We start from the raw sequence: 27500 nt of genomic DNA on the forward strand, positions 1-27500 counted from the left end.
TTAAATAAAAAAAGAAAATGAATGAATAAATAAATATATAAATAAATAAATAAAATCCCCTGTCAAGAATTAATTAAATAAATAAATAAAATTATGTCAATATTTAATTAAATAAATAAACATATAAATAAATAAATATATAAATAGATAAACATATCAAATCTCGTCATGATTTTATTAAATAAATAAATAAATAAAATCCCCTTACAAGATTTATTTAAATAAATAAATAAATTAATTAATTAATAAATATAATCCCGTCAAGATTTAAATAAATAAATATATATATAATTAAAATTCCCTGTCTAGATTGAAATAAATAAAAAAATAAAAAATAAATAAAATCCTCCATCAAGTTTGAAATAAATAAATAAAATTCCATAAAGATTTTAAATAAATAGATAAGTAAATAAAATTCAGTCAAGAGTAAAATAAATAAATAAATAGAATCCCCTATCAAGATTTAAATTAAAAAAAAAAAATTAAATGAATAAATAAATAAAATTTTATCAAGATTTAGCTCAATAAATAAATAAATAAATAAATATTTATAACATCATATTATCCATTGAGAAAACTAAGTGTATTTTGGGACTATTGTGATTTTTTTCCTAAAAGTATATTTTGAATATTTACAATAAAATGAAATAAAATAAAATAAAATAAAAATGTATAAATAATAACAATAAAAAATATATATTTTTTATAAATATTCTAAAATATGAAGGTTCATTCTGCTGGGGCAATCCCAGATTAATAAAGGGACTAAGCCGAAAAGAAAATGAATGAATGAATGAATGAATGAATATTCTAAAATATAATAAATAAACTCAAATAAAAAAAATAATATGATACAAATTTAATTCAATAAAAATCTTGAATTTATCATTTGTTTCTTTACACAAATATGTTTGAATAGATGCCATAGAAAATGATCTTAAATCATAAAAATCTGTAAATTTGCCTGGCAAAAAGCATGTGGAGATCTGAGGTGAAACCTGAGCAGCTTCAGTGAGATTCATCCACAACCACATCTAATAACACCACCAGCTAAAAACACAGACTCAACAACAGCAGAGCAGCACTAGAAACACTGCGAAACCACGGCTAAACACACACACACACACACACACACACACACACACACACACACACACACACGACTCAGCTTATAAATAACACTTCTGACATTTTGACTCATTCATCACTAAAGAGGAAACACAAGTTCAGCTTCTGCATCTTCACATCAACATCAGCAACAAAACACACACACACACACACACACACACACACACACACACACACACACACACACACACACACAGAGACACACACACACACACACACACACACACACACACACACACACACAGTACATCTGAAAGTCTCTCTCTCGCTCTCTCTCTGATATATCTCATCTGCCTAATAGGACGCTTACATTCATTTATAAAACACCTCTCTGAAATACTTGATTCTGATTGGTCAGTAACGACAATTCAAGTTATGTTATTCACCGATAACAACTAATTGAACTAATGACACAAACACATTCCAGTACCTCAAAAAAAGTAATAAAAAACATTAAAAATGATCGTCTGTTTCTGTTCCCAACTGTCTAGAACCATGTTTACAACTGAATAATAATAATACTAATAATAAATAATAGTAATAATAATATTAATAATAAAAAAATAATAATAAAATAAAAAAAACAAAAAATAGTAATAATAATAATAGTAATGATAATAAATTACAATAATAATAAAAAATAAAATAAGAATACGAATAGTAATAAAAAATAATAAAAATAAAAATAGCAAATAAAAATAATTAAAATAATAATAATAATAATAATAAAATAGTAATAATAATAATAAAATAATAAAAACTAAAATAATAATAATAATAATAAATTATAATATTAATAAAAAATAAAATAATAAAAAGAATAGTAATAAAAAATTATAATAAAAATTAAAAATAGCAAATAAAAAGTATTAAAACAATAATAATAATAATAATAATAATAATAATAATAATAATAATAATAATAGTAATAACAATAATAATAATAATAATAATAATAATAATAATAATAATAAAATAAGTAAAAATCAAAATAATATTAATAATAACACAAGGGCTTGGGTTTATAATAATCGTAATAAGTAGGTATTTGTTTCTGCGAGTTTAACTAATAATTACAGCTCAGATCAGGGTGTTGTGTCTACTAGTTCAGTGTCCAGTAGTCGTGTAATAATCAGCATAATGTACATCCTGTCGGTTGTGATCACATTATCACATATTGAATCATCAATAAAGACAAACCAAACAGTGAAGTGACTTTCCTTTCGAAGCTAGAGTTCAACAAACTCGTCTGTCATTCCAGGTAAACCCAAAGACTTTAATTAGTTTATTCAGGAGCCTTTAATTCCGGCTCTGGAGCAGAAATGACTGCACTGTCTTGTTTCCAGTCTAAATATCTAAAAATAGTTCAATCAAGAACACAAGTAAAATAATAGTCTTGTTTTCAGAAATAATGAAGTGAGTTTTTCCCAAAGAAAAGCACAACAATCTGTCAATGGAGGAAGCAGAATAATCTAGTGTTTAGTTTGAAGTAAGATTAATATTCAGCTTACCCTATTGGCAGATTATTTTCCATCATGTGATGTTTGTTTGATGGGATAGACTGTACCTTCCGTTCTTTTCATACAGATTACAAAACCAGAGGACATCTGTTTTCCAGTGTAGTTGATTGGTTAAGCTTTCTGTGGACATTTCTCTCATGTCTGTGAAGCAAGTGTTGGCTGAACTCATAATGAAGCTGCAGAAACTGTCCTGAACACACGTCTGCTCCGAGCCCCTCCCCTGAGAGTCATCAGTCTATAGTGATCTACGATTGGCTCAAATACTAGAAGGCGGGGCTTCATTTGCCATATTGACAGTTACAAAAACTGTTCTATAGTTTTTGCTTGTATATGTGTGTGTGTGTGTGTGTGTGTGTGTGTGTGTGTGTGTGTCTGTCTCACCGTCCTGGTTCCCCCAGTCCCAGTCGGGTCCCCGCACCACCTTTACTCCCTGAAAGATTCCCTTCAGGATAATTCTGGACAGATTCTGCCGCGGCGTCAAACTCACCCTGAGAAGAAGACAAGAAGAAGAGCAGATAAACACCTAAAATATTGATAATAATAATAATTCCTTACGTTTCTATAGCGCTTTTCTGAGCACTCAAGGCGCTATACACAATGGGGGGGGATCTCCTCATCCACCACCAGTGTGCAGCATCCACCTGGATGACGCGACGGCAGCCATATTGCTCCAGACCACACACCACACACCAGCTGATTGGTGGAGAGGAGACTGATATGAAGCCAATTGGAATATGGGGATGGTTAGGAGGCCATGATGGACAGAGGCCTAACCCTAACCTAACCCTGACCCTAACCCAGGATGCCGGGGTTTAAACCCTACTTTTTTTTTTGAAGGACATCCTGATATTTTTAACGACCACAGAGAGTCGGGACCTCGGTTTAACGTCTCATCCGAAAGACGGCGCTCACTGAGCAGTATAGAGTCCCCGTCACTATACTGGGGCATTAGGACCCACACAGACCGCAGGTTGAGCGCCCCCTACTGCCCTCACTAACACCACTTCCGGCAGCAACCTAGCTTTCCCATGTGCTCTCCCGTCCAGGTACTGACCAGCCCTGCTTAGCTTCAGTGGGCGACCATGTGAGAGTTGCAGAGAGCTAGTTCATCTCTTAATGACATCAAAATAAAATTTATTTAGTTTTTTTACTATCAATATGTTAGTCTTAAAGGGATAGTTCACCCAAAAATGAAACTTCTGTCATCATTTACTCACCCTTCATCTAAAGAAAATGTTAAGGAAAATTCTGGAAACCGGTAACCATTGACTTCTGTAGCGTTTTGTCTTTCCTACTACGTTAGTCGACGGCTTTCAGCTTTCCTTAGTGTTCAACAGAAGAAAGAAACTCTTAAAGGTTTGGAGGCGCTTCAGGGAGAGCAAATAATGAGCAAATGATCAGCTTTGGGTGAACTATCCCTTTAAATTCTCTCTTTGAACACTCTGATTAATGTTTATGAACATGAGGGCAGGGTCAACCTGTCACTGGCCAACCGCAACCATCCAATCAAGTCACATCTGACAAAATCAAGCCCCTAAAAGGCGATTCACTCAGATATGTGTGACAAGATAACGTGTTTATAATTATGAATAAGGGGCAGCATGGTGGCCAGTGGTTAGCACTGTGGCCTCACAGCAAGAAGGTCGCTGGTTTGAGTCTCGGCTGGGTCAGTTGGTGTTTCTGTGTGGAGTTTGCATGTTCTCCCTGTGTTGATGTGGGTTTTCTCCGGTTGTTCCGGTTTCCCCCACAGTCCAAACACATGTGAGTGTGAGTGTGTGTGTGAATGTGTATGGGTGTTTCCTAGTACTGGGTTGCAGCTGGAAGGGCATACGCTGTCTAAAACACATGCTGGAATCGTTGGTGGTTCATTCCGCTGTGGTGACCCCTGATGAATAAGAGGACTAAGCTGAAAGAAAATGAATGAATGAATGAATAAACGATTCTGTTCGAGTCATTTGGATGATTTTCTGTTCAAGTCCATCATCTTCCCATGTTTATTCATGTTATTTTTTTTCCAGCTTAGTCTTTATTAATCTGGGGTCGCCACAGTGGATTGAGCCACCGACTTACTCAGCACGTTTAATGCAGAAGATGCCCTTCCAGCTGCAACCCATCTCTGGGAAACACCCATACACACTCATACACTATGGCCAGTGTAGTTGATCAGTTCCCCTATAGCACATGTGTTTGGACTGTGGGGGAAACTGGAGCACCCGGAGGAAACCCACACCAACACAGGGAGAACATGCAAACTCTACACAGAAACACCAACTGACCCAGCCGAGACTCAAACCAGTGACCTTCTTGCTGTGAGGTGACAGCACTACCCACTGCGCCACCATCCAGCCCCTAATTTATATTATATACATATATTTTATATCTAAATATACACAAACATTTTCTCATATATATGCATGCATGTGTGTATTCGTATAAACATGATAAATATGCACAGCACACACACTTAAATCATGTCAAAACAAACTTTTATTTTGGATGCAGCTAATCACGATGCATTTTTGCAGCACTACAAATAGTTTTGATTATTGGCAAATTTGACGGACACAACATGAGGTCGTGTGCATAATTTTACCACATTTGCACTATACGACTCTCAATAGCCGTAACACTGTAAACCGCAGTGTGTTACCTGTTGTCTACTTGGTTGTTTACTTTTTAAAAATGTGAGTAAACCCATTGTAACTTGGAATTGTGACGTTGACAACTTCATTCATTTTCTTTTCAGCTTAGTCCCTTTATTAATCCGGGATCGCCACAGCGGAATGAACCGCCAACTATTCCAGCACGTTTTATGCAGCGTATGCCCTTTCACCTGCAACCCATTTCTGGGAAACACCCACTCACACTCACTCATACACTATGGACAATTTAGCCTACCCAGTTCCCCTATAGCGCATGTGTTTGGACTGTGGGGGAAACCGGAGCACCCAGAGGAAACCCACGCCAACACGGGGAGAACATGCAAACTCCACACAGAAACAGACACTGACCCAGCTGAGACTCAAACCAGCGACCTTCTTCCAACAGATCGCCCTAAATTGATAACTTACCGTTTATAATAATGCACAGTTAATTTATTTACTTAAAGCTGCAGTATGTAGGATTGACACCTAGTGGGTGATCTAGGTACTGCAGTCCAAATTCAAAATATAGAAAAGGGGTTTTATTTTCCGCCCGACCCCTTCACCTCAAACTCGACGCAGGTTGCCAGATTGGTGACAAACAGAATCAAGCGTGCCTTTAAATGTATTCAGTCATTCATTTTCTTTTCGGCTTAGTCCAGTTAATTAATCAAGGGTCACCACAGTGGAATGAACCACCAACTTATCCAGTATATGTTCTACGCAGCGGATGCCCTTCCAGCTGCAACCCATTACTGGGAAACATCTATTCACACTCATTCACACACACTAAAGACAATTTAGTTGATCAGTTCCCCTATAGCGCATGTGTTTGGACTGTGGGGGAAACCGGAGCACACAGAGGAAACCCACACCAACACGGGGAGAACATGCAAACTCCACACAGAAACACCAACTGACCCAGCCGAGACTCGAACCAGAGACCTTCTTGCTGTGAGGCGTTTGTGCTACTTTAAATGTAATAAGTATTAAAAATGTATTTTTAATTGTATAAATTAATTGTTTATTTATTTGTTCATATGGTACATATACACAATGGGAATTCAAAGTGCTTCACATAAACAAGAATAAAAGAAACATGAAATAATAATAAGAATAATAATTAAAAATAGACTACAAACAGGTTTAAAAAGACAGAAGCAGTGTGATCTGTCAGACGAACACAGTGCTCAGTCAGTGAATGCACAGATAAACAGATAAGTCAAGTCAACAAGCTGTTATGTACGGTGTAGGAAAGAGCCTGTCGAACGCTGGAAAACGTCAGTAACGGCACGTACCTTATAGTAAAGATCTGATCTGATCGTGGAGCAAATGAACTGCCTATTCCCATAATTCACCCGCAGCGCTGGACTCTGAGCCGGAGCATCAGCCAAAGCCCAGCGGCTCTGCTTCTGCGTCTCCTGTTGTCCTGAGGGTTTGTGTTTCTCTATATTATGCTGCCCATATGGCAGCACCTGCGCCGCTCCACGGCTTAAAGCAGAATCAGGATAAATCTCTTAGCAGTGTCTTGTCTTTCAGCCGAGCGTCTGAGATCAAAAGTAAGACGTAATCCGCAGACTGTGAGTGAACACGCAATGAGACGGAAAACCAGAGGAACGCTCTGAATTTACACGTTATAATCCTCGTTGGACTCCAACTACAGCTATTTCTGACTGCCTCCACCTCCTGAATCATCCATCCAGCTTGAGTTATCATCACATCATTAAATACTGCACGTGTGTTTACTTTACTAAGTTAAATATGCATCTGCATGAAGCATCTATTTTCTGTATGATCTGTATTTCAGTGATAATAAACACATTTAGTGTGTGTCTCTGCGCTCTGGTGAACTCTGTTCCATCAGTTATTAAAGGCAGACCAATCTGTAAAGTGCTGATGGAAAAAAACATTGACTTGCTGTCAGTGATGTCATTTCCTGTGATGTTGACTCTGTTCCCCTCCAACTCTGTTACCGCCGACAGGTCGACTCTGTTACCGCAGACTGCCGTCTGTTGTCATCAACTTTGTTTTCGTCATCTCTGTTATCGTCAGTTACAGTCGACTCTGTTACCGTCAACTCTGTTACCGTCAACTCTGTTACCGTCAACTCTGTTACCGTCAACTCTGTTACCATCAACACTGTTACCGTCAACGGTTACCATCAGTTACTGTCATCCCTGTTCCCGTCAACTCTCTGTTAACTTTTGTTATTGTCAACTTTGTTACCATCAGTTACTGTCAACACTGTTAGCGTATTTTATCATCAGCTCTGTTATCGTCGACTCTGTTACTGCTGACTCTGTTACCGTCGACGGGTAAACTCTATTACCGTCGACTGTTACCGGTGACGAGTTGAATCTGTTACCACTGACTCTGTTACCGTGTGTTATTGTCAACTCTGTTACCGTCAATGATGTTACCATCTGCTATCGTCAACTCTGTAAGCGTCTGTAACAGTCAACTTCATTAGCCGACTCTGTTACTGTCTGTTACAGTCAACTCTGTTACCTCCAACTCTGTTACCGTCTTTTATCATCAACTCTGTTATTGTCAACTCTGTTACCGTTAACTCTGTTATCATCAACTTTGTTGCCATATGTTATCATCAACTCTGTTACCGTCAGTTACAATCAACTCTGTTCTCGTCAACTCTGTGAATGCAGACTCTGCTACCACCGACTCTGCTACCACCGACTCTGCTACCGTCGACGGGTCAACTCTATTACCGTTGACTCTGTTGCTGCAGACTCTATTGCCTTCTGTTATCGTCAACTCTGTTACCTTCAACTTTGTTACTATCAACTGTTACCATCTGTAATCGACAACTCTGTTAACCGTAAGTTACCGTCAATTCTGTTAGCGTCTGTTATTATCAACTTTGTCATTGCCTGTTATTGTCAACTCTGTAAGCGTCTGTAACAGTCAACTTCATTAGCTAACTCTTGTTACTGTCTGTTATTGTCAACTCTGTTATCAATAACTTTGTTGCCATGTGAACTTCAACTCTGTTACCGTCAGTTATAGTCAACTCTGTTATCGTCAAGTCTGTTAATGCCAACTCTGTTACCATCGATGGGTCAACTCTATTACCATTGACTTTATTACCGCAGACTCTGTTACTGGCAACTGGTTGACTCTGTTACCGCAGAATCGGTTACCGTCAACTCTGTTACCATCTGTTATCAACATTTCTGTTAGCGTCTGTTATCATCAGCTCTATTAGTTAACTTGTTAACTCGTCAACCCTGTAATCGTCAACTCTGTTACGTTAACCAATTAATGAATGCAAAACGCTTGAAAATAACCCGCAGTTCTGGAATGAGGTCCCTATACTGAACCTGTACCTGTAGTTCTGCCACTTCCACACCTTAAAACCCATTTCATAATTTGAAAGACAGCTTTAGAGTTGGTAATAACAGCAGACGCACTGAATGGATCGTGTCTGTAGTTGGCGTGACACAACTGTGTGGGACTTTATATGGCGATTCTCCCTACTGCGTCTCGAGCAGACATCAAGGTCAGTCAACTTTAGCCTCTTAACATAGAAACGTGAATAATCCATGACCACACGCCATGATGAACTCACGCTACACACACACACACACACACACACACACACTCACACACACACACACACTCACTCACACACACACACACACACACACACACACACACACACACACACACACACACACACACACACACACTCACTCACTCACAAACTCACACACACACACTCACAAACTCACACACACACACACACACACACACACATACACACACACAAACACACTGCAAAAAATGTTTTTCTTGCCTAGATTTTTTGTTGTGTTTCTAGTCCAAATATCTAAAATTTCTTATATCAAGAAGCATTTTCTAGACAAGCAAAACATATAGTCTTGTTTTGAGAAATAATATGCCAATATTAAGAGATTTTTTCCTTAAAACAAGCAAAATAATCTGCCAATGGAGTAAGCAAAATAATCATGTTTTTTCTTTTAACATAAGATTATTTTGCTTACTCCATTGGCAGATTATTTTGCTTGTTTTAAGGAAAAAATCTCTTAATATTGGCATATTCTTTCTCAAAACAAGACAGTATGTTTTGCTTGTCTAGAAAATGCTTCTTGATATAAGAAATTTTAGATATTTGGACTAGAAACAAGACAAAACATCTAAGTAAGAAAAGCATTTTTTGCAGTGCACACACACACACACACACACACACACACACACACACACACACACACAGGTGCGCATATATGGTTTAAAAGAATTTATTTATTATTCAGATGTGTTTTAAGTTTGTTTGTTTAAACCTTTAAGCCTTTGAGATGTAAGACCAGACAAAAAGTTTAATAATAATAAATAAAACACAAAACTAATAATATCTACTGACTGTAGACTAAATACTAACATATTTATAATAGTACATTTAATCAAATAAGTATTCACTCACTCACTGTCCTTCAGCTTTCCATTTTTTGCGGATAAATATTTATATAACACCCTGCTAAGTTAACTATAGCTGTTGATCAATAGCTTATCAAATACACAGACTGGCATTAGTGAAGGGCTGTAAGTTCTGTAATCTTCTGTAAGTTCTGTCAGTCTCAGCTATTTAAAGGAATGAAGCTGTAAGAATGTATGTTTTGTTTGTCGGTGTGAAGTGTTATCAACAGAGATGTTGTTATTGCTGATGTGTGTCCGCTGAGGTCGTGTGTGTTTTTCTGTCAGGACACACACTCCAGCATATGGCCTCGCATATGTTTACCAGGGCAAGAACAAAACAGCCTAACTTGTTAATCGGCTAAGGCAGTGACTAGTTAGCTTCTGTCACGTTGTCGTCTGTAATCTTTTCTAGTGTCAAACGCGGACACACACAGCAGATGTGTCCAGTGTGTCTCATCAAGGAAACAGGTCATTGGGTTTCTCTCAGCGTCTGCATGTAGGTGGATATAATGCAGCCTTTTTACAGCATTTCAATGATCCCGTATCCTGATAATGATGCGGCTGAAGGATTAAGTAAACACCTTCCTGTGAAATTACATTTGTAAACATGTTTACTAGTATTTCTTAATAGATAAACACATGTATAAACATGATATCTTTAATTAGTCATCTCTAATAACTGATGTCTTTTCTCTTCATCATGACGACAGCACATAATATTAGACTAGATATTCTTCAGGACACTAATGTTCAGCTTAAAGTGACGTTTACGGTGCTTTTTATCTGCTTATTCATGTTCTATAAATTCTAGATATAACCTTATTCAGTACAGAATATTACACAGTCACTAGTTTTAAACAAAGCTTAGTAAGTTCTATCCCTGGGTTTCCCTCACATGTGAAGAGGGGCACCTTACAGCAGGGGTTCTCAACCTTTTTCCACTTCTGGGCCCACTTCTTTCTCTGATCCATTTTTGAAGGCCCTCCTGTCTTACATTTTCTTTAAAATGTTTGTATGAAATGCTCATTTAAATTTAAAACTTTATTTATTAACACACACATAAATATACACACACACACAAACACACACACACACACACACACACACACAATACATTTGTTTTGCCTTCTGTTATTTATTAGCATTTTATTAATAAAATATATAATTTTACTTAAATTGTATTATTTATTACATTTATTTATTTATTTATTTAATAAAACTATATATATATATATATATATATATATATATATATATATATATATATATATATATATATATATATATATATAGTATAGTATATATATGAGTATTTCAGACTTACTGTCTATATATTTAAAAAAAAAACAAAAAAAAAACTATATATATATATATATATATATATATATATATATATATATATATATATAGTTTTTTTTTTTTTTTTTTTTTTAATATATAGACAGTTTAAGTCTGAAATACTCACCCCCCTTTGATTTTTTTTCTTTTTTTAATATTTCCTAAATGATGTTGAGCAGATTCAGGAAATGTTCACAGTGTGTCTGATAATATTTTTTTCTTCTGGAGAAAGTCTGATTTGTTTTATTTCGGCTAGAATAAAAGCAGTTTTAAATTTTTTAAACACCATTTTAAGCTCAATATTATTACCCCCTTTAAGCTACATATATTTTTTGATAGTCTACAGAACAAACCATCGTTATACAGTAACTTGCCTAATTACCCTAACCTGCCTAGTTACCCTAATTACCCTAGTGAAGCCTTTACATGTCACTTTAAGCTGTATAGAAGTGTCTATATAAGAATATCTAGTCTAATATTATTTACTGTCATCATGACAGAGAGAAAATAAATCAGTTATTAGAGATGAGTTATTAACACTATCATATTTAGAAATGTGTTGAAAACAATCTCAAAGTTAAACAGAAATTAGGGGAAATAAAACGGGTTAATCTTTGAATCTTCCCATTCTTTCTTCGTGTTGAACATTAGCTTTGATTGGGGAGGTTCTTTAGTTTCCCCTGGTCTGAATCTACTAAATATCCATGGCCCATTAAATCTCCCCATGCATTACAATGTAGATCATTGTTTCCCCCACAGTCCAAACACATGCACAATAGGGGAATTGATGAACTAAACTGGCCGTAGTGTATAAGTGTGTGTGTGTGTGTGTGTGTGTGTGTGTGTATGAGTGTGTATGGGTGTTTCCCAGTACTAAGTTGGGGCTGGAAGAGCATTCACTGCGTAAAACATTTGCTGGAATAGTTGGCAGTTCCTTCCACAGTGGCAACCCCTGATTATTAAAGGGACTAAGCTAAAGGAAAATAAATGAATAAACCCTGAAGACAGAAAACCTGACTCTGCGCTCCAGGAATACAGTATAAAGCAGGGGTGCCCGAACTCAGTCCTGGAGGGCTGGTGTCCTGCATAGTTTAGCTCCAACTTACTTCTGCAAACCTGTCTGGAGGTTTGTAGTATAGCTAAAAAAGAGCTTGATTAGCTAGTCCAGGTGTGTTTAATTGGGGTTGAAATTAATCTATGCAGGACACCGTCCCACCAGGACAGAGTTTGGGCACCCCTGATATACAGTGTGATCAGAGAGACAACAGAGCATCCGAGCTACACAATCCAATACAAGAGCATCTAATCTCATGCACGGGACTTTCCCACTGATAAATCCTATTAACATTAAACTGTGGAAAACAGGAGCGTCGGGGGAGCAGAGCTTCATTAACACACAGCGTCAACACACTTCTGTGGAGCAGGACTTTATTAATTTCACTTTCTAAGAACAGAATATTGTAAATTACACAGCAAAACATGCTTTTTAATTAGAGTTTTAGTCTTGTTTTTAGTCCAAATATCTGAAGATTGTTAAATATTGAAGAATTTTCTAGACAAGTAAAAAATATTGACCTGTTTTCAGAAATAAAACTTTACTCAGAAAAGACATATTATGTTTGTAATGGGCGTTGCTTGTAATGCATCACCCACAACACTGGTTGTGTGTGTGTGTGTGTGTGTGTGTGTGTGTGTGTGTGTGTGTGTGTGTGTGTGTGTGTGTGTGTGTGTGTGTGTGTGTGTTTGTGTGTGCATGTGTGTGCATGTGCGTGTGTGGTTGCTGAACTCACGGTTGTGAATGCGCAGTCTCGTAGCGCTCGAAGGCGTGCGTCAGGTCGTGTTTGTTATTCATGTAACACTGAGTGCACAGGTCATAGTCGAAGCACACCTTACACTTCCAGCGCATTCCCATAATGCCGTGCTTCTTACAGCTGTCACAAATGATGTTTGAGTGGCGGACCCCTGAGAAGAACAAGACAATGAACAGATATTTCAGGAAATGAAAACTACTAAAACTACTGGTCAAGTATCATCTTTATTAACTGTAATAAACAATGAATCAACACTCTTTGAATTTTCTCATTCTTTATTTCTTCAGATTGAACATTAGCTCTGATTGGGGAGGTTCTTTAGTTTCCGCTGGTCTGAATCTACTAAATATCCACCATTAAACCTCCCAATGCAATAAAATGGAAATAATTTTACTGTTGCATTTACAAGAAAACAGGTTATGATGATGAACCTTAAAGTTTGTTAAACAGTCATATTATTCAGGTTAAGTCAGAATTATTAGCCCTCCTGTTTAATTACTTAATATTTTTTTCCTTATTTCTGTTTAACAGTAAGAAGATTGTTTTAACACATTTCTGCACATAATAGTTTTAATAATGCATTTCAGATAACTAATTTATTTTCTCTTCATCATGATGACAGCACATAATATTAGACTAGATATTCTTCAAGACACTAGTGTTCAGCTTACAGTGGCATGTAAAGGCTTCACTAGGGTAATTAGGGTAAAGTTAGGGTAATTAGGCAAGTCATTGTATAACAGTGGTTTGTTCTGGAGACAATCCAACACTGATATTGCTGAAGAGACTGATAATATTGACCATAAAATGGCTTTAAAACAATTAAGAACTGCTTTCATTCTACCTGAAATAAAACAAATCAGACTTTCTCCAGAAGAACAAATATTAGAGGAGATACTGAGAACAATTTGAAAGTGAAAGTGATGAAGTAGCACACAGTATTTCTAAGCTATTTAGATACAACACTTCCTCTTGGATACTGGTATTACCAGTGTTGTCACATCTCAGATAACCTGTGGGAAAATGTAATAACCGTCACAAGCCTCATCAGGTTTGTGTTTACTGTGGGTGTTATAATGTACAGCATCGCTATTATTAGAGTAGTAGTAAACACACAACCTGATCTGATGCAGGAGACGGTGATAAACAAAGTAGGGTTTTTTCTTTTTGTACGTGTTTTTACCGTTTTTAGCACACTGAGTGTTGTTAGAGCCTGGTGTGATCACAGATGAACCACTGAAGATACACTGAATGTTTTGACAATGTTCTCTGGACTTTGTTCTCTATGGAGGATAAGGGAGCTCTCGCAGATCATCTAATATATCTTCATTTGTTTCCTAAAGATGAACGAAGGACACAGGAGATTGATAGACACTACGGTGATCAACTCTTTACCTGTTAACTCTGCTACCATCAATCAACTCTGCTATTGTCAATCAATTCTGCTTCCGTCAATCAACTCTGCTACCGTCAACTCTGCTACCATTAATCAACTCTGTTACCGTCAATCAACTCTGCTACCATTAATCAACTCTGTTACCGTCAATCAACTCTGCTACCGTCAACTCTGTTACCGTCAATCAACTCTGTTACCGTCAATCAACTCTGTTACCGTCAATCAACTCTGTTACCGTCAACTCTGCTACCGTCAACTCTGTTACCGTCAATCAACTCTGTTACCGTCAACTCTGTTACCGTCAACTCTGCTACCGTCAACTCTGTTACCGTCAACTCTGTTACCGACAACTCTGCTATCGTCAATCAACTCTGTTACCGTCAACTCTGTTACCGACAACTCTGCTACCGTCAATCAACTCTGCTATCGTCAATCAACTCTGTTACCGACAACTCTGCTACCGTCAATCAACGCTGCTATCGTCAATCAACTCTGCTACCGTCAACTCTGCTACCGTCAATCAACTCTGCTACCGTCAATCAACTCTGCTACCGTCAACTCTGCTACCGTCAATCAACTTTGTCACCGTTAATCAACTCTGCTACCGTCAATCAACTTTGTCACCGTTAATCAACTCTGCTACCGTCAATCAACTCTGCTACCGTCAACTCTGCTACCGTCAACTCTGCTATCGTCAATCAACTTTGTCACCGTTAATTAACTCTGTTAACGTCAACTCTGCTACCGTCAACTCTGCTATCGTCAATCAACTTTGTCACCGTTAATCAACTCTGCTACCGTCAATCAACTCTGCTACCGTCAACTCTGCTACCGTCAACTCTGCTACCGTCAATCAACTTTGTCACCGTTAATTAACTCTGTTAACGTCAACTCTGCTACCGTCAACTCTGCTATCGTCAATCAACTTTGTCACCGTTAATCAACTCTGCTACCGTCAATCAACTTTGTCACCGTTAATCAACTCTGCTACCGTCAATCAACTCTGCTACCGTCAACTCTGCTACCGTCAACTCTGCTATCGTCAATCAACTCTACTACCGTCAATCAACTTTGTCACCGTTAATTAACTCTGTTACCGTCAACTCTGCTACCGTCAATCAACTCTGCTACCGTCAATCAACTTTGTCACCGTTAATTAACTCTGTTAACGTCAACTCTGCTACCGTCAACTCTGCTATCGTCAATCAACTCTACTACCGTCAACTCTGCTATCGTCAATCAACTCTGCTACCGTCAATCAACGCTGCTATCGTCAATCAACTCTGCTACCGTCAACTCTGCTACCGTCAACTCTGCTACCGTCAATCAACTCTGCTAACTACGTTTTCGTCAACTACGTTTTCGTCGACTACATTATTGTTACGTCAACTCTGTTACCTTCAACTCCGTTACCATCAACTCCAATACAGTCAACTCTGCTTTCGTCAATTCTGCTATCGTTGACTCTGCTGGCATCAACTCTGTTACCGTAACCACTTGTTATCATTAACCGCTTGTTATATTAGCTCTGCTATCTTCAACTCTGCTATCGTCAACTCTGCTACCGTCAACGCAGCTACCGTCAACTCTGCTACCGTCAACTCTGCTACCGTTAACTCAGTTAACGTCAACTCTGCTACCATCAATGACATCAACTCTGTTATTGTCAACTATGTTACCGTCAACTATGTTATTGTCAACTCTGCTATTGAGAACTCTGCTGTCGTCAACTCTGTTATGGTATAAAAAGTTTACCAATAAGTAAAACAGCAACTAGCAACAGAATCGAATGTCCCCACTGTAATGACACGTTTGCTCTGACCTATCTGAGCGTTGTCGTACAGCAGCAGGTCGAAGGCTCCCTGGTACCCGCTGCGGTAGTTGGTTCGAGTCCCGCTGTCCCACTGCACCACCACCGTCTTGTCGGGTGTAGTAGTGCTGCCCTGCCGGCCGATCTCTACCACCGTGCCCACGTGTCCTTCTCCGTCATCTTGGTTTGCCCACTTCCAGTCCGCGCCGCGCACCACCCGCATGCCCACCTCCATGCTGCCGCGCGCCGGCTGCCCGCTGGGGCCCGCCTCGCTGTGTTTGCGTATCGGTCGCGGGAGCGGAGCCGAACTGGCCGTCTGGGGTCGAGGAGGGGTTGCAAGTGGCACGGATCCAAGAGTCTCTGGAGACAGATCAGGGCTGACTGAAAACACACAGAAAAAACACGTGTGATGAGAAAACTGAGCTAAATCATCATTACAACACACACACACACAAACACACACACACAAACACACACACACAAACACACAAATGCAAAATACATGCAAAAAACAGACACACACACACAAACATTCACACACACATACACAAACACACGCAATCAAACTCACACACACAAACAAACGCAAACACACACAGACAGGCGAAAACAAACACACACTTGCAAACTCACACAAAAACACACACAGACACGCACAAGTACACACACAAACACCCACAAACACAATCTCACATACACGCACACAAACAAACACAGACACACAAAAAAAACACACACATGCAAACCCACAAATACACAGACACACAACCACACACACAAACATTCACACACAAACACACAGTAACACACACACACACACACACATACTGACACACAAACATACACACAACTGCAAAAGACACACACAAATGCAACACACACACACACACACACGAAAACAAACACACACATGCAAACTCACAAACAAACACACACAAGAACATACACAAACACACACACAAATGCAAAACACACGCACACATAAACAAACACACAACTGCAAGACACACACAAATGCAAAACACACACACACACATAAACACACACAAAGTCACACACACAAACAAACATACACAAACACACACACACACACACACACACACACACACACACACACACAGAGAGACACATGAAAACAAACACATACATGCAAACTCACACACAAACACACACAAGAACACACACAAACACACACACAAATGCAAAACACATGCACACATAAACAAACGCACCCACACAAACACACAGACACACGAAAACACACACACATGCCAACTCACTCACACACACACAAACAAACAAACAAAAACACACATACACAAACACTCACACACTCATACAAACACAGAGCGAACTGAATTGTGCTGAGAAATACATCACATAATGACAGTAAACAGCGGTCAATATTATTAACCCCCTGAGAATCTTTTCAGATCATCTCCAGCAAAGCTGAACACCACTGTCCTGAAGAACATGTAGTCTAATACTATGTGCTGTCATCATGACGAAGACAAAAGAAATCAGCGATTAGAGACGAGTAACACACACAACAGCAGCACATCTCTGGCCGGACTCCTGAGTTACTTCAGCTGGATCTGGAGGGATTCGTCATCAACTCTTTCATCAGCCGCTCGCTTTCTACTAATAACCTTTCACTCCAGGAGGATCTCAGTCTAAATCCTGATCTACAATACTGTGCAGACACCAGCACCAACACAGCTGAATCATCATCATCATCATCATCACTGTGAAGGAGGACAAGAGTCTCGTGTTCATGACTGACTATCAACACTACATCAACCAGAAAAACCGCTCCTGAAGGTCAGAGACGACAACAAGGGTTTACAAGATTAAAGCAGATCAAAAGTGAAACACAGAAAAACAAATATAATAATGTAAATAAATAAATAAATACATAAATAAATAAATAAAGACATACAAAAATAAATAAATAAATAAATAAATACATACAAAAATAAATAAATAAATAAATTAATTAATTAATTAATGCATAAATAAATAAAAAAATAGTAAATAAATACATAAATAAATAAATAAATACAAACAAAAATAAATAAATAAACAAATAAATTAATTAATGAATTAATGCATAAATAAATAAATAAATAAATACATAAATACATAATTAAATAAATACATAAAAAATAAATGCATAAATGAATAAATAAATAAATACATAAATGAATATATAAATAAATAAATAAAAATAAATACATAAATAAATAAATAAATACATAAATACATAAATACATAAATAAATACATAAGTAAATAAATACATAAACAAATAAATGCATAAATAAATAAATAAATAAATAAATAAACACATAAATAAATAAATAAACACATAAATAAATAAATAAACACATAAATAAATAAATAAATAAATAAATAAATAAATAAATCATAAAACATTTACAAATGCATCGTTTCTAGTTTAGGAAGTACGGTGACTCAGTGGTTAGCACTGTGGTCTCACAGCACGTAGGTCGCTGGTTCGAGTCCCGGCTGGGTCAGTTAATGTTTCCGTGTTTGCATGTTCTCCCCGTGTTGGTGTGGGTTTCCTCCGGGTGCTCCGGTTTCCCCTACAGTCGATACACATGCAGTACAGGGGAATTGATTAACTAAACTGGCCGAAGTGAATATGAGTGTTTCCCAGTGCTGGTTTGCAGCTGGAAGGGCATCCACTGTGTAAACATATGCTGGAATACTTGGCGGTTCATTCCATTGTGGCGACCCCTGATTAATAAAGGGACTAAGCGGAAGGAAAATGAATAAAGCGTCTAGTCCAGATATCTAAAACTTCTTTAATCAAGAATAATTTTCTAGACAAGCCAAAAAGTGTTGTCCTGTTTCCAGAAATGATGAGTCAAAACACTTGACTTTACTCAAATGAATTAATAAATCCACTGGTGTGAAACTGCGTCTGGTCTGGAAGGTTAAGAGCTGTTCTGCGGGCGCTGCTGAATCTGCTGAGCTGGTTTTACTACAGTACAGATGGGGTTTCCTGCAAACTGCTGAACGGCCAAAAACCCAGCCTGATCTTCCTGCAAATCTGAAAGCTTAAGTGCACATTAACTAGAACAGAGGATTCATCCAGACATCCAGCTGCTGTCAGTTATCTTCACATGTGTATGGGTGCTTCCCAGTACTGGGCTGGAAGGGCATCCGCTGTTTAAAACATTTGCTGGAATAGTCATTGGTGGTTCATTCCACTGTGGCGAACTCTGATTAATAAAGGGGCTAAGCTGAAAATGAATGAATGAATGTCTGCAGAAATGGAAAGCCAAAGGATAGTGAGTGAATACATTTAAGTTGGCGGTTCATTCCGCTGTGGCGACCCCGGATTAATAAAGGAACTAAGCCGACAAGAAAAGGAATGAATGAATGTTTTTCCTTCAGCTTAGTCCCTTATTTAGCAGAGGTCGCCACAGCAGAATGAACCACCAACTATTCCAGCATATGTTTTACACAGAGGATGCCCTTCCAAGCGCAACCCACTTTGAAGACAAAAGCTGTCCGTTTGTGCACTGCAGTGATGGATGAGTGCGCAGTGGTCATGAGGAGAGTGAAAGCTGAGCATGTTCAAGCTGTTAGACGTTCAGCTTTAATTAAATCATCCAGCATGAGCCAGATGTTTGCACCACACACACTGATAACAGCAGATGTTGTGTGCTTTCTCAGCCCGGGGCGCTCTGGACCTGTTGAGCGGATCTGAACAGACGGACCAGCTCTACAGTGTACGCCCTTAAAAAACACCACAATATGTGAGCAGATATTTCACAATCACGTTTGTTTATCTGAGATACAATGCTGAAAAGGACGACGCAGTGGCGCAGTAGGTAGTGCTGTCGCCTAACAGCAAGAAGGTCGCTGGTTCGAATTTATCCTCGGAAGGGTGGCATGAAAGGAAACTTATCTATTTCATTATTTAATAAATCAATTAATAAATTATTTAATAAATTAAAATTGCTTAATTAATAGAATAGGCTAGTCTTTTTATAAATTGAGTTTAATTGATCTGAAACTTTTAACTACATTTTCTTTTCATGTAAATAATAAAAGGCGATCATGCAATGCTAAGTCTGTGGACGGGGCTCAGATTCTGGTCTCGTGAGGTCAACTCTACACTGACGGAGCGAAAACACAAATAGGCTTCAAAAAACAGGAACTGCTCTCCTTCCCATCAGACAACTTCCTCTATTCTGGAGTCTACAGCCATTCAGAGGTCAGCCTCACAGTCTGGATGAACACAGATCAGCGAGATTCACCAGACATATTCAATAATTCAACATACTGTCATAACGAACATGCACTATACTGATATCATGGGCACTTGACTGTGAATATTTACTTATATTGCTGGATGTTAACAATAGAAGTTAACATAACAACATACACAATATAAGTCATCTTGTATCCTGATAATGATATAATTGATTATATGGATCTCAGCATTTTCTCAAGCTTTTGAGGATCCTTTGGTCTACCTCACATTGTCACTGGAGTTGAAGCCATTATTTACATTACTGTGAATAAATGCTTATATTGCTGGATGTTATGGCCTCATTTCACAATATAAGTCCGCTCATATGCTGATAATAATATATTCAATTATTTGAATCTCAGCAGTTTCTCAAGCTTTTGAGGATCTTTTGGTCTACTTCACGCTTACCTTTTTAATTTCCTGGAACATTATCTATCTTAAACTACTTTAACACAATCAACATTGTAAAGGCGCTATAGAAATAAAGATGAATCACTTGACATACGCCAATATTCAATAATTCAACTTATCCTGATAACGAACATGCACAGTATTGATATCATGACCACTTGACTGTGAATATTTACTTATATTGCTGGATGTTAACAATAGAAGTTAACATAACAAAATAAATTTCACAATACAAGTCAGCTCATATGCTGATAATAATATATTCAATTATTTGAATCTCAGCATTTTCTCAAGCTTTTGAGGATCCTTTGGTCTACCTCACATTGTCACTGGAGTTAAAGCCATTATTTACATTACTGTGAATAAATGCTTATATTGCTGGATGTTATGGCCTCATTTCACAATACAAGTCCGCTCATATGCTGATAATAATATATTCAATTATTTGAATCTCAGCAGTTTCTCAAGCTTTTGAGGATCTTTTGGTCTACTTCACGCTGTCACTACAGTTTTTCAGCAATTCAGAGGTCAGTCACAGGGTCTGGATGAACCCGGATTACCTTTTTAATTTCCTAGAACATCATCTATCTTAAACTACTTTAACACAATCAACATTGTAAAAGCGCTATAGAAATAAAGATGAATCACTTGACATACGCCAATATTCAATAATTCAACTTATCCTGATAACGAACATGCACAGTATTGATATCATGACCACTTTACTGTGAATAATTATTGCGATTTGTCACATAGTCCAGCAATACAAGTCATCACATATCCTGATAAATATTTAGATCTCAGCATTCTCTCAAGCTTTTGAGGATCTTTTGGTCTACTTCACTTAGTCACTGGAGTCTACAGCCATTCAGAGGGCAGACGCAGAGTCTAGATGAACCCAGATCACCATTATTTACTAGACATTTATGCAGATATTCAATATACTGTCATAATGAACATGCACTATACTGATATCACCGACACCTCTTCTGAAAAGAGCACAATCTCATTTGCATTTAAAGCGACAGTCACCAAACGCCACAATTAGGATCAAAGCCTGAAAGGGTGAGTTTCTGAGAGCTTGAGAGCATCATCTGTGTGTATTCTCGCTCACACTTTCACCACACACTCATCACAGATGCATCTTTTTAAAAAGGAGCATAACAGGTCACCTTTATTATAATTGTACCGTCAATTCAATTGAGATGAGAAGCAAACATGATAAAGACGCATATTATCTGGGACGGCAGGAGCAGTTTAACACCTCTGGGTTTCATCACACACATATGTGGACCCGCAGCTTAAAAGAGCAGAAGAGAGAGGAGCTAAATCAATGCTCATCCAGGATAAACAGCACAGTGATTACATCAACCCTCCAGACGCGGCCAAACACATCCAGAACTCATCAAACACGACATTAGCACTGCGCTGAGCTCCAACAACCAACAATAGCACTGCGGGATATATGGTTTCAGCATCGATATCGCAATGTTGAGTCTGAGCCTGTCACAATGATCAATATATGGAATTAATGGATGTAATACACACTCACCGGCCACTTTATTAGGTACAACTGCTGGTTAACGCACATTTCTAATCAGCCAATCACATGGCAGCAGCTCACTGCATTTTGGCATGTAGACATGATCAACACGATCTGCAGCAGTGCAAAGCGAGCAGAAGAAAGGGGATTTAAGTGACTTTGAGCATGGCATGGTTGTTGCTGCCAGACGGGCTGCTCTGAGTATTTCAGAAACTGCTGATCTACTGGGATTTTCACGCACAACCATCTCTAGGGTTTACAGAGAATGCTCCTATAAAGAGGAAATATCCAGTGAGCGGCAGTTCTGTGGGTGCAAATGCCTTGTTGATAAGGCCAGAGGTCAGAGGAGAATGGCCAGACTGGTTCCAGCTGATAGAAAGGCAACAGTAACTCAAATAAGCACTCGTTACAACCGAGCTCTGCAGAAGAGCATCTCTGAACACACAACACGGCCAACCTTGAGGCGGATGAGCTACAGCAGCAGAAGAAAATCATCTCAGACTGGTTTCTTGAACATGACGATGAGTTCACTGTACTCAAATGGCCTCCACAGTCACCAGAGCACAATCCAATAGAGCAGCTTTGGGATGTGGTGGAACGGGAGATTGGCATCATGGATGTGCAGCCGACAAATCTGCAGCAACTGTGTGATGCTATCATGACAATATGGAGCAAAATCTCTGAGGAATATTTCCAGTAGCTTGTTGAATCTCAGCCATGGAGGATTAAAACAGATCTGAAGGCAAAAGAGGGTCTAACACTGTACAAGTGAAGTGTACCTAATAAAGTGGCCGGTGAGTGTATATCACCCATTCATAAAAAATACTTCTAGCAACATCTTAGCTGATTACGGAACATTATGTATATATATATTGTTTTTAATTTAAAGTGTTCAATGATTGGATGTTTTGATACCTTATAATGGAGTTGTAACAGCGAGTGTTGATGCAGACGCAGCCTGAATGGCCTCCTCCAACAATAACACTGTATTTTCCCTCATGTCTCCGGAAAGCCTTGAGAAAGAGAATGTAATGACAAACATTTATAGCTGAGCGAACACACAACAGACTCACAGCCGGCGTGTTTCTTCGTCTGCTTCTGCGTCAGTGCGTTTCGCTTCACTCCAGCGTCCACAGCTGTTTGTTTTGGGCTGAACTTTGCTCTCATTAGAAACTCCAGAGAGAATCAAACTACAGCAGAACAAACATCACAAGCACATCTCCCTGCTCCGTCCACAACACATCTGAGCACGGCACTCATGATTTAAAGAAACACTACACCCTTCATTTTCTGCAAGTATTCCCATCTCAGGTAAACAGGCGAGTTTTATCAATCTCTGGGTTGGCATGAGCACTTTTAGCTTAGCTTAGCATAGATCATTGAATCGGATTAGACCGTTAGCATCTCGCTCAAAAAAGACCAGTGTTTAGACATTCATTCAGTTTCCTTCAGCTGAGTCCCTTTATTTATCAGGGATCGCCACAAAGTAATGAACCACCAACTATTCCAGCATATGTTTTACGCAGCGGATGCCCTTCCAGATGCAACCCAGTACTGGAAAAACACCCATACACACTCATTCACACACACTACAGCCAGTTTAGTTCATCAATTCCCCTATAGCGCATGTGTTTGGACTGAAAAAGGAGCACCCGGAGGAAACCCACGCCAACACAGGGAGAACATGCAAACTCCACACAGAAACACCAACTGGCCCAGCCGGTGTTAGCCTGTTTTCGCGATTGTTTTAGAACTTCCGATTTAGTTGTCTATGGGAGAAATGACTATTAATAAATGGCAGAAAACGGTCAAACTACTTGTTTTACAAACAAATGTTTGCATGACTATACAGACCGAGTAAAATAATGTAATAAGAAAATATCAGGTAGCAACATCAAACAGCGGAACGAGCAGTTTTTAACGTCTAAAAATGAATGGAAGTGAATCTGCTGCTCTGGGAGAAGCAAGATCGCTTATTTCCACGACTGCAGCGCCTTTGAGGAGAATCTTGTTCATTCCTACAAGCGGTGCGAGCGAACGCTCATTCAGTGCAGCTGGCCGTGTGTTTGAGGCGAGGCGGAATCGCCCAAATGTAGGCACAGTAGATGCTGTTCTGTTTGAGCACAGTGTCACGAAAAAGGCCAAATAAAGACGACAGAGCTGCCGTTAAAGGCTGATTTATACTTCTGCGTCAAACGCACGCGTATGCTACAGTGTTGATGCATAGCCCTACGCCGTGGCCGTCGCTGACGTGCACCTCTCATAAAATGTAACTACACGTCGCAACGACGCGTAGCGCAAGCTCTGTGATTGGTCAGCTTGGTAGTGCTGACGAGTCTGGGCGGGACCGTAAGCCGCGCGAATGGCGCGAGCCCAATGCAGCGATTGTTTACAAGTGTGGAGTCCCGTGAAGGAGCTCCGGATGGAAAGTTTTGTTCTGTGTTTGCCTCATAGTTAAAGTTGTTGCACGTCCGCCGGTTCCTGCCTCAAAATGAGCGAGTTTGAGCCACTTGTACATCCCGGAAGTGTTCAGGAAAACAAAACAGCAGCGAAGAAACTCGACACAGAGGAACATTTACACCTCACTGCCCACTAGTGTTTCAGAAGTGTTAATGCAGAGCAACAGAGACAGCAGCAGAAGTATAAATGCACAGCTACACGTGTTCCATGTGCCGTGGGTTACGCTGGTCACTTGATGCAGAAGTATAAACCAGACTTTTAGTTTTTTGTTTTCTTGTTCCTGTATCTGTAAAATCTCAAAGGTCTTATTTTTACTTTCTGCATTTGAAAATGAAGAAAACGTTGTCTAAAGACACACTTTTGTTTTTATAAATAAATCTTCATTTAAAAACGTTTACGATTAACCTATTACGTTACTATCAGAGATGCTCAGATTAAAGCTCACTGAACCTGCTGTTAACATCCACGGTGACCTATCATCATGCCTAAAACGAAGAATTCAATTATTAAAGTGACGACGGGGTGCGGATACATATATCAGATAAAACTATATGCGCGGGCGGGTGGATGATTAGTATGAAGCCGCGGATTTCAGCTCATCTCTACTGGTCATAAACCACCGGTAGATATTGAGTTTTTACAGACGTATTTGTCTATATATTTTACACAATATTGTTTCAAAACTACTGAGATGTCACTTAAAGTCACTTTGCTGAACTGTAGAGCTGAATTTACAACCTCAGAGGTGGACAGAGCAGAGATGGAGGTCTAATAATGAAACTCATGACAGTATATAAACGGTAAACACACAATACAGGAACTGTTTACACGCGTTTAACTCTAGTAAAGCAGTAACATGAGCACATTTCCAAAAACAAAAGTGTTGGTTTAATAGCAGGCTCCTGGATCTACGCAGCTCTAGAAGATAGCATATCTCCAGAAAGCGGCTGCGTTTCCTAAAATAGCTGCAAGTTGTGTTGACTTTAGGCCGGAGTGCATTTGGAAATAGGATGAGATAAACACTACAGGAATGCTTCTGCGCTCGGAAGAGTCCGTCTGTGGGGATTTCAGCAAAAATGTGAAGCGTGTATTTCTATTAGAACTGAACTGTTTCCGCAGCTCATTACTGATGCTGTGTCCCTGTTTATTACAGTGAAGCCGAGTCATTCATTCATTTTCCACAGCGGAATGAACCAGCAACTATTCCAGTATGTGTTTTGCACAGTGGATGCCCTTTTAGCTGCAACCCAGTACTAGGAAACACCCATACACACTCATTCACGTACACACACTCATACAGTACGGCCAGTTCAGTTGATCAGTTCCCCTATAGCGCATGTGTTTGGACTGTGGAGGAAACCCACACCAACACAGGGAGAACATGCAAACTCCACACAGAAACACCAACTGACCCAGCTGAAACTCAAACCAGTGACCTTCTTGCTGTGAGGCCACAGTGCTGACCACGTGTCGCCCCTATATGAAGAACAATGGAATTAAAATGACTCAACATGTGCTTGTCAAAATCTATACACTATCCTACCTGGCCTTTTTCTATGTAAAGTATTAATAAAAATATTACTATTAAATATGTTATTAAATATAAATATATATATTTTTTTATAATTATGTTTTAGGGGTTTTTCACCTTTATTTTAATAGGACAGTAGAGAATTCAGACAAGGAAAGCACTGGGAGCAGAGAGAGGGAAAGGATCGGCAAAGGACCTCGAGATGGGAGTCGAACCCGGGTCACCACGAGCACACTGCTGCTATATGTCAGCGCGCAGTACCACTAGGCTACCGGCGCCGACATGTTATGAAATATTTAATATGACTATTATGCATGTAATTAAAATGCAGCTTGATTAATCCACATTTGGAATTAATTGGATTTAATAAACGTGTTTGATTTCATAACTCATGAATGTTCAGGAGAGCTCTGAATGTGAACATACTTACGATTTACGACAAAATTATTCTGTTTTAATTATTGAGACAACTATCAGTTCTTTTCTGTGGCGATCAACAACAGCAGAGATTCTGGAAACGGCATATTCATCAGAAATATTTTTTTATTTTAAATACAATTATATAATAATATTCATAATAAAATATTTAAAATAAATGTAAGTTAAGTGTAATACTAAATAAATTAAATAAAGTAAAATAAACAGTAACAGTAGCATGCACGTACAGTGTTGAGCGCTTCAATGGAGCGGAGGTTTACACCCGAGCGTGACTCATTCTCAAAGCTTCATAAAGACGTGTGAAAAGGTCAGATCAGGTCAGCACGTGCATTAAACACACTCCATCTTCATCAGCAATAATCCACTCATCAAACTGATCAACTCAGAGCGCAGTGAAGGGGGGAGCACCGCAAATACACGGTTTGCATTCCTACTTGCTCAAATAACCAAAGAAAAACTCCACGACTGAGTTTACACCACTTCCAGAAAAATAAAGTCAACAGTGCGAGACTGATAACCGCAGCCCCCCATAACCTGTCCGGCCCCCCCCATACACACTGCATTACACACACCTCACACAAGCGCTCACTCGTGGTAATTAGGTACAGCTTTATAAATGTATGCACGCTTTTAAAAAAAATCTAAATATTCAAAACTTTAAGGATTGAGGATGCTGATGGCTGATAAACATGTCATAAACAGTTTTGTGAAAAGAGTCCATCGATATTTACAT

At 38.7% G+C, this 27500-nt stretch overlaps 1 protein-coding gene across 6 annotated transcripts in view; it reads right to left on the minus strand.

The window, feature by feature from the left end:
- The window catches only part of mib2 (MIB E3 ubiquitin protein ligase 2), a 57514-nt gene that overhangs the window by 21094 nt on the left and 8920 nt on the right, over positions 1-27500 (minus strand). For 4 of the 6 annotated variants that reach the window (XM_073909599.1, XM_073909600.1, XM_073909597.1 and 1 more), the window contains 3 exon segments: positions 16110-16478; positions 12871-13042; positions 3030-3136 (listed from right to left, as the gene is read on the minus strand). In XM_073909599.1, coding sequence (XP_073765700.1) covers positions 3030-3136; positions 12871-13042; positions 16110-16478 — 648 coding nt within the window. 6 annotated transcript variants of the gene reach the window in all.

Source organism: Danio rerio, chromosome 8, assembly GCF_049306965.1.
Source record: "Danio rerio strain Tuebingen ecotype United States chromosome 8, GRCz12tu, whole genome shotgun sequence".
Lineage (NCBI taxonomy): Eukaryota > Metazoa > Chordata > Actinopteri > Cypriniformes > Danionidae > Danio > Danio rerio.